Here is a 13,461-nt window from a genome sequence, read left to right on the forward strand (position 1 = left end):
GCTGACGAGCACAATCAAGGTTGTCCTTATCCTGATTTGGATAAGGACGAGGTTGATTATGTGCACGTGTGATATGCGCCTATCCTGAGGATGCGCGAAGTCTTCTCTTTATTCTCACGCGCAGATGTTTCATGCGCAGATGTGATATGCGTGAGCATATATGATGCGTGAGCATGCGATATGCGCCACGCGCAGATGCGCCACGCGCAGATGTGATATGCGTGAGCATATATGGTGCGCGAGCATGTGATACGCGTGAGCATATGTGATGCGTGAGCATATATGATATGCGTGAGCATATGTGATGCGTGAGCATATGTGATATGCGCTGTGCGCATAGGTTTTGGCTTTGTGCCTTCATGATATCTTGATTTCAAGCCTCTTGTCTATATCTTGTGGGTTGACCCGCCCCGCTCGATGTTAAGGCGGGGTACATACCTCTTCATAAATCTTTGATTTTGATAGATGGTAATGTTTCAAGTATCAATGTATTCTAACGTTTATTTATTTACTTTCAGATCATCAATAATAAGCATTTGATGATGCTAAGGAAGGAAGAAGGATGAACGTTTATATGTGAAAAAACGTTCAAAACAAGTGATGTGAAAGTTGAAGGAGAAAGAGTACTCTCTAGAATATTTTAGAGTTATTTTTGAGTTATGAGAGTGAGACAAAATTGATAAGTGGGTTTATATATGATCGGGTAGTAAGATTTGTTATTACAATGCTCTCATTATTTTTTTTGTTCTGACTTATTTATTTTGTTTTTATAGCAATTAACAATATATATTTGTTATGGATCAACATTATATATTTTACTAGTCTTTGGTTATTTAGAATTATGAATTTATTATATTGTGGATGGACTGAAATTTCTAAGAACGGCCCCAGAAACTTTATATCACTATCTTTGAAGTCAGCTGCTCATTTTCTTGTGCAACTTCGAGGAAATTGAAAACGAAGTTCCGGTGCTTTTACACAACTTGTTGAAAGAGATTAAAAAAAAAGAAAAAGAAAAAACCCTTAAAGCCATGTCATCTTAAAGTGGTGGTTCACAAAGGAATTCCGTTGCATTTACACAACTTGTTGGAAGATATAACAGTATTGGGATTTCTTATATGGTCTTTTGTAGGAGGATTGCTGTAGATTTAATTTTTGATAGTCATCCACTTGTTTCTAATTTTTGGATGGTTGGGCTTGAACTGTAAAGGCTTATGCTCAATTTGGTGTTAGTGTTTATATTGGGCTCTAGTGTCTTGCTAGTATTTTTAATAAAATTTTTGTTTGTCGTTCAGAAGAGGAAAAAAAAAAGTTTACGCTTGTTTTAGAAATAGTTGTTGGGTTATAGGATTTTATGAAATCTACTCTTAGGTTCTAAAATGGATTTACATATATTTTTTTTCTTAGTATGAAAGAAAAACTATCGTAACCAGTAAAAGACCCGAGACTCTATCCATTTTGAATGTATCAAATAATCTTTTACTTATCAGATTACATAAAAGAGATATATTATACTTTGTTGTTTATTTAAAGAAAATACAAAAACCTAAGAAACACACAATACGAAAATAACATACATATGCATATTTAGTTGGCTTTGACCTCTTTTATGCATGAAAATAACATACATATGATATGCATGACTTGGTATATACTCGAGTTCACAATAACGCACTTGTTTTTATATAAATAAATATGCGAGAGTGTAAACATATATATTCGTATGCTTATACATGAGATTCTTAAATCATCAACAATAAAAATACCTATACTATGAGAAAACTTAAAAAAAAAACAAGCATGATCAATGCAGGTTCAACCGGTCATGCATTATCGTACTTGTCTGATGAAATAACTCATTTATTTGCTCAAACAAGAAAAGACTACCTAGCTCAAAAAAATGTTTAAAAAGTTAAGGAGAGACGGTGGATGCAAGATTCATTCAAGGGTAACCCAATTACTAAAAAATAAAAAGGAAAGAAAAAAAATCCAAAGTAAATAAGACGATGGGGCATGGGCTTGACTTGTAAAAGGTAACAAACAGAAAAGAAACACAAAGGGCGCTAATAAGGCGCTCGACATTCTCTCTTCTCTTGTACGACTGAAGAAACACCTTAACCTTAACCTTAACCTTAACCTTAACCTTAACCTTGGTTTCTTATTATTTTGACTTATAAAATAACATCCGTACAATCCTTCCTTTTGGATTTGATTTGATTCTCTTCTCTTCTCTTCTCTTCTCTTCTAGGGCAGGGTTTGTATTATTTGATTTCACCAATCGGCATCGACAATGGAAGTTGAAATCCCCACCGATGATTCAATCGTAAGCAACAACGCCACTAAACATGATCAGGTATCGGTGATTTCATTATTATTAATCGACTAAAGTCTCACAATTCTTCTATTCTTCATCTCAGCCCTAATTTTTCATACTGCTACTCATAGATCATGGACGAATTTCATTTTCTTAGGGATTTCTTTTCTCCCAAACTGAAACTAAATTATGTTTGAAGCAGATATCTTTTCTGTGATGATCTGTTTTCTCTCATTGAAATTAACAAAGTGTTTTTGCAGGATGCCCTGAAGCCTACTAACGAAGGCAACTCTCTGAACTCAGATATGTCATGCCATGATGATGAAGACGACGAAGATAATTATGATGATGATGGTGACATGGTTGAATACGAAGATGATGATGATGATGATTATTACATGTTTGACAACTCAAAAGAAGATGACGAAGCACATTATCTGAACATGCAAGCCCAGTTTGATAACGTTGATCTGCCTCCCGGTGTTGAAGCATCTTTTTCGTGGTTGAATGATCCTGCACCTGCTGTCGCTAGTACCAAAGTCCTTGATCCTCCTGCTGAACACCATAATCATGAAACCCCAAATATACCCATCTGCAAAAGTACCGACATTGCATCTAGCAGTTCATCGGGTCTTTCTAACATAGCATCAAGCTCTGCAGCTGAAAATGAAGATGAAGAAGTGAAGAAAAAGTTTGAAGGCTTCAAGTCATTTGATATTGTTGATGATTTTTCTGATCATCACTTCAATAATGCTGGTTTTCAAGGGCAGCAGGTAAGTTTTATAAAAATTAATCGCAACTTAAAATACCATAATGTTTTGTTAATGACGACTCTATATATTGGTTGAAATGTTTCTTCTCTTGTAGCCTCCTAGGAGCTGGACAAAGAAAATTCAAGATGAGTGGAAAATACTTGAAAAGGACTTACCAGGTGAGTATAATTGTACTTTCATTAATCACAAAACAAATTAGAATCTTGTGACCAAAATCAATGCTACAAGTGCTCCTTAACAGTAACTTTTGAGTGAAACTTGACTGAAAACACAAGTATAGCAGTTTTGGTTTGATAAATGCATTAGTCATTTGAGCAGCATTACAATACTTTTATTCATATATTCTGATTGTTCTTATGATAGTAATATTCTTTTTGTAATTTACAGATGGTTGTTTCTCATATGTAAGAAAACTGAGTTTTCATGCCAACCCCAACTTCAACCTGTCGTCTGTTTCAACCTCATCGCATATTGACCTAATTTTTTGTCTTTTGAAATTTTGTTGAAGTATATTTAAAATATACCTTTGATTCTAAATTTTGTAATTGTGACACGGAAGCCATTTTGATTTTAGAAATCTTTTCTAGATTTGACTTGAAATTGAGTTAAAATCATAAAAGTTCTTTAATGTGTTGATCATCATATAATAATAATTATAATAATGATGGTAATAATAATAATAATAATAATAATAATAATAATAATAATAATAATAATAATAATAATAATACTATCGTGTTTCTTCAACAGATACTATATTTGTGAGGGTATACGAATCAAGGATGGATCTTTTGAGGGCTGTGATCGTTGGGCCCGCAGGCACACCGTATCATGATGGTCTTTTTGTGTTTGATGTTCACTTTCCTCCTAACTACCCAGACATCCCCCCGGTAATATACATACACCACCCATAAACAATTCTCTTTTTTATTAACATTAGTCGGGTCAAAATTCTTTAACTTTGTATCAAATAACTCTCTCATCTTTTGGGTTTCAGATGGTTTACTATTATTCTGGTGGGCTCCGTTTGAACCCGAACTTATATGATGACGGGAAAGTTTGCCTTAGCCTTCTGAACACCTGGACGGGTCATGGCAGTGAGAAATGGATGCCAAATAAATCAACTATGCTACAAGTTTTGGTGTCGATTCAAGCCCTGATTTTAAACGATAAGCCGTTTTTTAATGAGCCCGGTTATGATAGTATGTATCCTGGTACTGTTGGTGACAAGAAGTCCAAGAGTTATAATGAAGATATCTTCATTTTGTCATTGAAAACAATGATATATACACTTAGGAGACCTCCAAAGGTATTTCTTAACATCTGTTTAGTTAAGCGATAAATGTTTACAACGTGTGTTTTACGGGTCGATTCGGCCCGTTTTGACCAAAGTGCTGGCCTGAATTGTTAAATACGGTTTTGGGAAACAACAAACCGAACCGCGCATGTTGGGTGCGCTAGTTGGATCAGCTACTTTTACTGGTTTGGTGGTTTAAGAGTTTGGTTTTGATGATTTGAAGTGATTTTCTTTTACAAAATCAGTAGTTTGTTTTAAAAATTTTAAATAAAAAGATTTTTCATAATTATAATACAGAAACGTAAACGCATATTTCAAAATCACTAGGCTTTTCATTAAAATTTTTTAAAAAGATAAAGATGGTTCATGGTTATAATACAGATGCATAACTGCATATTCCAAAATATCAGTTTTTGCATTAAATTTCTTACAAAGAAAGATGGTTCATGAGTTTAGTTAGTGGTGTAAAAGAGCCAAGCCGCTCGTGAGTTACTCGAGATTGGCTCGCTAAAAGCTCGAATCTAAGCGAGCTTAAATGAGCTCTATCTCAAGCTGGCTCGTCAGTCCAAACGAGTATAGTTATACATAAACTTATGTTAAAAGTAACTAAATAATGTATATTATGTTAGATATAAAATTATAATTAAAATATATATAAAAAATGATTAAGCTGCGTATAAATAATAAACGCGCCGAACTCAAGCTTGAAAAACTACTCATGAGCTGGGCTCACACTTTGGAAATAGAGGTCAAAACAATCCAAGTTCAAGCTCTCGTAAGTCAAACGAGCCAAGCTCGGGCTCGTGCTGGCATGCTTACATCTCTAATTATAATATAGATACACAGCTGCATATCCCAAAGAAAATAAAAAGTTATATAGGAATAGTAAAAGGTTAAGCGGTGGCTCCAGGTTTGAAAGGGAACGAAGTGCGCAAACCGAAGCGCTTGTGTCTCAAACCATGCTTTTGTTTGGTCGGTTTTTGAATACCCCTAAAATTTATTAAAATATCAACTAAACGAAGACTAAGATTGTTTAATTGCAGTATTTTGAGGAACTTGTTGTGGGGCATTTCTGTAGCCGTGCACATGTGATTCTATCAGCATGTAGGGCTTATATGGACGGTGTTGAAGTAGGTTCAACAATTGATGGTTTGCACCCTGCTGATAAAAGTGGGTCAAGGCCGTTTAAGGCAGCAGTGGGTAGAATGATCAATGGTCTGGTTGCAAACTTTAGTAGATCCGGTGCAACCGACTGTGACCAGTATCGCGTTGAAAACTAACTAGCGTCTCTAGTTGCTGCAAGTCGGATGGATGGTTACTCCTAATCTAGGTGCACAAAATGTAAAGATTTGTTAGATGATGAATAACTTGAATCGGATATTGGATTCTCGGACTTAGGTGTTTGGTTTTAATCTTGTGACGTTGATGGATGATAATATCAGACTTTTTGTTGATAATTCTATTTATTAATTGACTAATATATTAACGACAATAATTGAAAAACGACCCAGGTTTACTTACTTTTGATAAGTGGGTTGAATTGGAAAACGAATAAATCATTCAAACTGAAGCAAGTACTACTGTTTATCATTAGGTTTTGATGGTTTATTGATTTAAAGACACATTTTCAATTTAGAAGCAAGCAGGAAGGATTGCTTAGACAGACGGTTTACGTTTCAGTTTTTATTCAAACACAAAAACCCTCATAATCCAAATTCCTTGAAACTAAAAATCAATCTGCCATAAATCCATAATGCCATGTACCTTTCATTTTAACTGTTAACATTTATAAGCATCTATGCATATCATGTTCATCAATCTTTGGGATTTATTGAATGAATTTTAACACACAAAAGAAAAAAAATCAATTCTAGTAACGGTACCATGAATCTGCTAAAACCAGCCGGGAGGGACGACCCTACCGACAGAAATCGCGATTAGTGGTTTTACAAATAATTTTTTTGTTTTATCAAAATCGAGTTGCAGGCCGAACTGTGCCATGAAAACTTAAACGACTACTACTAGAAAACAAACAAAAAATAAAAATGCTTTTAGACGCGACAAACCTGGTATGTTAAAAAAATGACTCAGTTGAACAATAACCAAAGTTCTATCAGAGGTTGTAATATAAATAAAACTGCACAAAGTTAAGAACTTATATTCTTCAAGACTACTCTTTTCACCAAGAAGTTCAACATAGCGCTGGTATAAACAAAAGACGACAAACTACTTTATCTACTTCCTTCACGCCAAACCTGCAAAACATGTCACAACATCAGCCAATTAATATCATCACCTTAAAGGAGGGGTCAACCTAACCCATTTTAAACCGTTATTAGCCAAGCCGACCACGTCTAGTTACATATAAAAAAAGTATGGTACCAAAAAAGTTTTTGCTTCCTTACCTAAGAAGCCAAAACACAGCAGCACTTGTAGATCTGGTCCTTAATATATATATTCCAACATCATATACCTGCAAGCAACAAATTAGAATGTTACATTAACAATATAAGTTTCATAATTTAATTTAATGTCTAGCTACATATGCATATAATGTGGTATTAAACAAGTTTTTGCTTCCTCACCAAACAAACTAAAACGGTGCAGCACTTGTAAATCGAACACTTCACAGAGTCTATATAATCCAAACATCATATACCTACAAATCTACAATGAACATATTAGATCATTACATTAACAATATAAGTTTTATAACTTTATTTACAATACTAATTGTAATAATATTTACCTCAATACTGCTTGTCAACTTTAGACTTCTTTCCAGAAAGGATCTTAAATATCTGCAAGCCCCGACTAAACGCGTCATTAAACAGAATCCGCGTTTGCATCGACTGAAAACCCGGCATCCATGACAAAAACGCAACTGGCGCCATAATAATCACTCCGAACATGATGTCATAAAGTCGGGCCACCGACACAATCGTACCCCAAATCCAACTATTCTTCAAAACGGGCCTAAACACTTGTGCAATCAACAAAAACCCCCAACCCGTTGGAATAAACGCGAGCAAACTCGTGAACAAATCAACAAACTCGAATTGTGTAAACTGAACCAACGCCGCGATAATAACCATCCCGAGAATAATAACGAGAAACTGAACCAGCCGGTAGTATATGTGTTCTCTAGCAGCAAAATTGTCACGCGCATATGCAGTAATAGAATAAATCACAAGCGCGACAATTATGTATATCCAAGAAAGCAAGTAAACCGCAATGCTATTACTACCGGCTGCGATACCCAGCTGGTAAACAATCCCGTATTGGAAAAAGAAAAACCGTAAATCCAAAATTATTTCAAATAATTTCCCAAAAAACCCGGTTGTTCTTAAATGATCTTGTTCTTCATACCACCATGCTTCCCAACTTTCCTCCGGTCTTGCAAAAACGCCACCTGAAAACCATATCCATTCCATGAAATCATCAAAATCGTACACGGTTTTCAACCAATCAAACCCGGATGGATTGAAAATAAACGGGCCCATGATCCACGAAAACACAAGAAACCAACTTGAAATGGTTAATGCTGTGTAAGTAAAAGTTCCTTTTGCAACCGGGCTGTATTCCGCGTACACCGTGAGTATTAACCCGAGTTCGATGGCTTTAACAAAATGTGATCGCGCGTAAAGTCGGTAATTATCAGCAAACTTTTTGTGCTCGACTACGAACCCTCGGCCCGTGGCCCGGTATTTTGCCCCACCATGAAGAACCATGCGACCGAAGTAGTGGGCCCGCGTGCCCAATGAAAACGTAAAGAAAACGGACGATAACTGCAGCTGCATGAAATCCCAAATGGCGTTTAGAAACCCGAGCTCAAGTGAGTTTTCGACTATCATCGGTAATGCGGTAAAAAGCCCAAGTTGGACAATGAACTGTTGGTTTAGAATCGTGCCCAATGCTCGGTTTGTGTTAGCGTCATCTGCAACCGAGCTCTCCACCCCGCTTTACGCGAGATACAATCGGCCCCATAAAAACACGTAAACGGTTAATGAAATCATCAACGTATTGAAAAAGAACCCGACTGTCGTGTAGTAAAACGAAAGCATTCGGAAGAAATCAAGCCGGTGACCTAAACGATAAACGTCTCGGCTCAAAACTTGTTCACCGTTTCCGCTTGCAACTTTTGCTTCAAACATTGAAACTTGATTTAACCCAACATCTCGTCCTTTCCCGACTTGAATATACTCATGGTGGGTCACGTTACCGCCTCGTAAAGTGCAGTTAAAACCCGCGAATATGTCTTCACTTAAGTTGATTAACCTTGAGGCTTTACTAATCCCGCCACGTGTCAAGAACCAGAACCTGTCAAACACATCTGGATGACCGTAATGCAACCGGATCTTTAACGGGTTCGCTAAAACCCGTTGACCAAGTGTCACAAAACTCGTTTCTTGGGCTGACATGAACCAAGCGAGTGAAGAAACCGAGCCCGTGAAGATATTTTCTCGAACACCTAAAATAGTCGGCTTACGAATACCGTAATAGCTTCGGAATTCCTCCAACAAGTTCCTCATTTTAAATGCTTCCTCAAAATAATTATCTTGATTCATATCGATTGTTTGGACCGCATCGCCTCGAGTAAAAATCATGGTATGGTTTTGATTCTCGGGTTTTCCCTCCCCGAGCTTTAATGGGCCAGGCAATTTGACCGGATAAATCTCCACTTCTTTTTCCAATTCTTGATCATACTTCACAAGAACCGAGTAATATTCCGACACATCATTGCCTAGTGCCACCTCATCAACATATGCGACACGAAGAGCCTCATTGTTTTTCATTAAATACAATATCTCATCCGCGTGTGGGTCCTTTTTCGCCTTTTGAGTCCCGTAAATCTGACACGCGACCACATACGTATACTTCATCAAAGCGGTCCTGTATTCGTGACCTTTAAACAAAGCACTAACGGTACTGTCGGCCCGACTTATCCCTCGGGCCGCCACGGCACCAACACTATCACTGCTACTGCCATGTTCCATAGGCACGAGTTCAAACGACCTTTCACGAATGTCCACCTCAGAAGCCGAATCAAGAAACGCGAGCATTTTCAAAGCCCGATAATAATACATCATTCCCCTAACCGTACGGGCCAATGTTTGACCTCTGTATGAAGCCCAAAGACGAAGCTCCCGGAGTTTGACCGTCCATAAATCACAATCTGACTTCATTCCTTCGCGTTTCATCCGTTCCAAAAAGTTTTTCCACTCGTCCGCATAAATCGTTTGCAGATAATAAAGCGTTGACACACTGTCTTCGTTCTCGGTTCTAAGCTATTCTTTGTTATACACAACTTCTTCATTGTAATAAGGTGTTAAAACACTAAACGCCATCATCTTTTCAACCTGTGGCGCGTGTGGCATGTTCATAAACAACGAGTTGCTAAAAAACGCGATTCTTCGTCTCGCTTCAAGATTCACGGGAACATTATTCATTGCGTCTCGGGATGTAAGAATCGTGTGCAACCGTCTCGCTTGTCGGTAAAAAACATCACTTATTGAACCGGGTAACTCGACCGCGTTTTCAAAAAGCAGACCGTCACCTTGAGCGGGCCTGCTCGGGGCTAAACCGTCTTCTTTTAACTGATCCATGTTTCGTTTCTCTTTAAAGAAATTCCGTGTAGCAACCTCATATAACGCCTGCAACGTATTTACCACTTTGTTAACGTTTTTCTCGGGCTTTATTAACAGACCCACAAGTGTTGTGAGCTGTGAATGAATCTCAGGAAGCATAAGCATGTTAAAGGTGGTTGTAAAACTCTTGTTTTCGACTGCGTTATCAATTACTTGGAAGAAAGCAGCGATGATGGAATGTTCGAGTGTGTTGAGCTTTACTATTGTGAGCAGAAGATGTTTTATGCTATCGTAAGCCTCTATAACTGCACACCGTCTGTACTCGATTTTAGCTATTTTGTACCAAATCCACTTGTCGGGTGCATCGACTAAGGTGCTGTTTGTTTTTGCTTCAAACATCTTCAAGATGGCTGATGTCTGCAGGCGGGCAGACATCAGTTGTGAAGACAGTTTGGTTTTCTAAAAATATAAGATCTGCAAACATCTTAATACATCTTAAAAAAAAAGCTCCTAGGGTTAGCTTCAAACTTCTTCACATTTCTCATCCATCCCCTGTGCACCTCTCCGTCGCTCCTCCACTCGCCGGTCGGCCATCGCCACCACCTCTGCTCCTCCAGATACACTCCTTCTCTTCCTCCTCTCCCTTGGTTCCGGTTGGCCATCGAAACCGCCGCCTCCATATATATATCTGTTAGGTGCCTCCATGAAAACCGCCGCCTCCATGGACCATCGAAACCGCCGCCTCCATGGACCATCACGACCACCGAAACTGCCGCCTCCGGTACACTCTTTTGCCCCATCACGACCACCGAAACCGCCGGAAACTTCCGATTCCCCACCGCCTATTCCTCCTCGGCCATCTGTTACCTCCACCGCCTAATCCACCATCTCACAACCGACCATCTGTTACCTCCACCGCCTAATCCTCCTCGGCTTTTCGATGTGACAGGAACCAGTTGTTGACCAACGTACATATTGAATTTTAAAGTAACAAGAAAAAAAAAACCTCAAACTACACTTTTTAGTTTAACATGTAAACTTATAAAAACAAACGGTCTTAAAATTTCAGCTTACAGATCTTCAGACCACATCTTCAGTTGCAGACATAAAAACAGATGAATCAGCTTACAGACAGTTTATGTCTGCAAAAACAAACAGCACCTAACTCTTTAGCTTGACTAAGTGCGAGAAGCAACTCGTTAAACAGTAATAAACACGGCCAACGAACCACTCTAACATTCCAAGTATTCAGTGGTAACTCAAGCAACTCGAATTCCCGATCACTAACAATATCTTCTTCCCGAAAGGTTAAAAGAATCTCATTCCACACCAACGCGAACTTATGAGCCTCGATTTGATTCGACTCCAGTATCTTAAATGGTCTACCAAACCCGTACCGCAGTTTCAATCTGTGAATCGCGTCTTTAAATTTACTCTTTATCGTCCCGATTTGATTCAGCATTTGTTCTTCATGCATGAGATTAAATTGCATTGCACTCGCGAAAAACTGAAACCGCAATCTCAACTGTTGCATGTTTCTAATCTCGCCCAGATGATTAAGCAACCCGACCATCATACCGACTATCGACGAATAAATCGAGTACCAAATCTGTAAATCCATCAAGTAAATCAACACAACTGGCGCCCAAAGGAGCCCGGCCACAAAGCGGTTACTACTACCAAAAAACTGGTGCCATCCATACTTCACATCTTTCAGGTCTAACAGATCTTTAGTGGGTCGGATCATCGGCTTTATCTGCAAAAAGTAACTGAAACAAAATTTGGTGGCCAGAACTGCGATCCAGAAAAGCGAATACTTAATATTATCAACCAGACCTTCACGAAGACCACGGCCCACAAAGCTTCGGCTCTGGAACCACCAAGTAATCATGTAAAAGACCCGCCAGTTGGTGTTTTCAAGAAAGTTGCTAATCCATGGAACAATAAACAACGCCATGGTTAAAATCTCTGGGATCAAGAACACGAAAGCGACCTCAAGAAAAGTAAATATCCTGTCATTAGCTGCATCAGACCACCGACGATCACGATCCTTTTGGTCCCAAATCCTTTTATAAAACACCCCAAAAACCACAATCCAACCCGCGGATACAACTACCTTCAACACCATCCTTAACCCGAGCCATAATGTCTCCCAAGAAACGAGCTTATACTGCGTCACCGCATCCAAAACATACTTGACAAAGCGCAACGCACTCCACGTTATAAAAACCAGCAAAGCCCTAACTTGAACATCTCTATCCCGCATCGCCTGCCACAGGAAATCCTTCTCATCATCCCACGAAACAATAATCACAGCCTGTAGAAACAAAACCAACACAATCCACAACTTATCAAAACTCCTAAACAAGTTAAAAAACGACCGTTGTTCAACGAACCCCGTCTTCCCAACCCCGCTGAAAAAACGACACCCCGCGTCAATCGGCCATTTCAACCGAGCGAAACACTTCCGACTCCAAAAGTACTCATTCACATCATCATAGTTTCGCCAGTGCGAGTGCGGGGCGGTCCCGTTCCGACTGTTATCGACCTCGGCTTTCACCACATTGTAGATAGGTGTCACGACACGCTCCAGGAAGGCGTTTTCGCCCGAGATTGAAGGTAATATCGGGCGACCGGTGTTTTCGTCTATGTAATCTTCTAATATTTGGTTCAATTCCATAGCCATATGATGAAATATGTAGCATATGCATTCGGGTATAAAGCGGATATTTGCGGACTCACCCCATATTAAAAGATACAAGCCCACATAAAGAAGCTCCCGCCGGTGATCACAACTGTTTTTCCGGTGGTCGGAGATCCAATATTGGATTTCCGGCCAAGGAACGAGCACCAGTGTGTGTAGTTGTTCATCAGTTTCCGGCGGAAGCGGCGGAGGACGGTGGGGTCCAGGGTGTCGATGTTTTCCGGCGGCGGCTGTTGGCGCATCTGAGAGTTGGCTAGGTGGAGCACGAGGTGTTCTCGTTGGTTGTTGACGTTGGCGCCTTGGAAGCCGAAGAAGAAGCCGAGCCAGTCGAGGAGGTCGTAGTGTGGCTGCCACGGGACGAAGAGTGGCTTGCGGAGGTCACCGACGGCACGTAGGGCGGCGAAGGCGGCGCGGACTTCAGGGAAACGAAGGGAGGGGTGGTCGGTTAGGAGGTTGTGAATGGGGATTATGTTGTACGGTGGACGGTGGCGCGTGGGCATGGTGACTGTGAGTGGGTGCTTGTCGAGAGAGAAGTGTAGGGTGGTTTCGAAGGGTTTAACGTGCAGCAGAAAATATGATGATGATAAAGAAGAAGAAGGTGGTGAGTGGGGCCGCGTGAGCGCGTGGGTTGTTTTTATGCAATTTCTTTCATTTTGAGTTTCTAACGGAACATGTGAAGTGACCTTTCTAATGGACGAGGTTTCCATGTGTCATTGACATACATAGGTTTGTAATTCTATTTTCCTAATAATAATTTCAACTTAAATTCAAAACTCAGCCTTATC

The 13,461-nt window shown here is 39.4% G+C and overlaps 1 protein-coding gene, 1 non-coding gene and 1 pseudogene across 3 annotated transcripts; 1 reads left to right on the top strand and 2 right to left on the bottom strand.

Moving 5' to 3' along the window:
- The first annotated feature begins 2,619 nt into the window (after nt 1-2,619).
- Nucleotides 2,620-5,664, top strand: LOC143606852 (putative ubiquitin-conjugating enzyme E2 38). The gene is made up of 5 exons (XM_077082482.1): nt 2,620-3,087; nt 3,182-3,245; nt 3,838-3,977; nt 4,085-4,396; nt 5,428-5,664. Exons 1-5 carry the CDS (start codon nt 2,620-2,622, stop codon nt 5,662-5,664), a joined length of 1,221 nt encoding a protein of 406 aa, XP_076938597.1.
- A 1,470-nt stretch (nt 5,665-7,134) lies between these two features.
- LOC143606851 (callose synthase 12 pseudogene) lies at nt 7,135-13,176 on the bottom strand (annotated as a pseudogene). Its single transcript, XR_013148829.1, has 2 exons — nt 11,134-13,176; nt 7,135-10,340 (listed from the first exon to the last, which is right to left on the bottom strand). The product of XR_013148829.1 is annotated as a callose synthase 12 pseudogene (transcript).
- LOC143606853 (small nucleolar RNA J33) lies at nt 9,407-9,485 on the bottom strand. The gene has a single exon (XR_013148830.1). It is a non-coding gene; the product is annotated as a small nucleolar RNA J33 (small nucleolar RNA).
- Nucleotides 13,177-13,461: the final 285 nt, after the last annotated feature.

The sequence above is a fragment of the Bidens hawaiensis genome, unplaced genomic scaffold (assembly GCF_021521415.1).
Source record: "Bidens hawaiensis isolate Kalapana, Puna unplaced genomic scaffold, B.hawaiensis_p1.1 tig00077673_1, whole genome shotgun sequence".
Classification (NCBI taxonomy): Eukaryota; Viridiplantae; Streptophyta; class Magnoliopsida; order Asterales; family Asteraceae; genus Bidens; species Bidens hawaiensis.

Coding starts and splice junctions, on each gene's coding strand:
- LOC143606852 (XM_077082482.1), top strand. CDS start 2,620: ATGTCATGCCATGATGATGAAGACGACGAAGATAATTATGATGATGAT. Junction 3,088..3,181: donor CTGGTTTTCAAGGGCAGCAG/GTAAGTTTTATA, acceptor CTTCTCTTGTAG/CCTCCTAGGAGCTGGACAAA. Junction 3,978..4,084: donor ACTACCCAGACATCCCCCCG/GTAATATACATA, acceptor TTTGGGTTTCAG/ATGGTTTACTATTATTCTGG.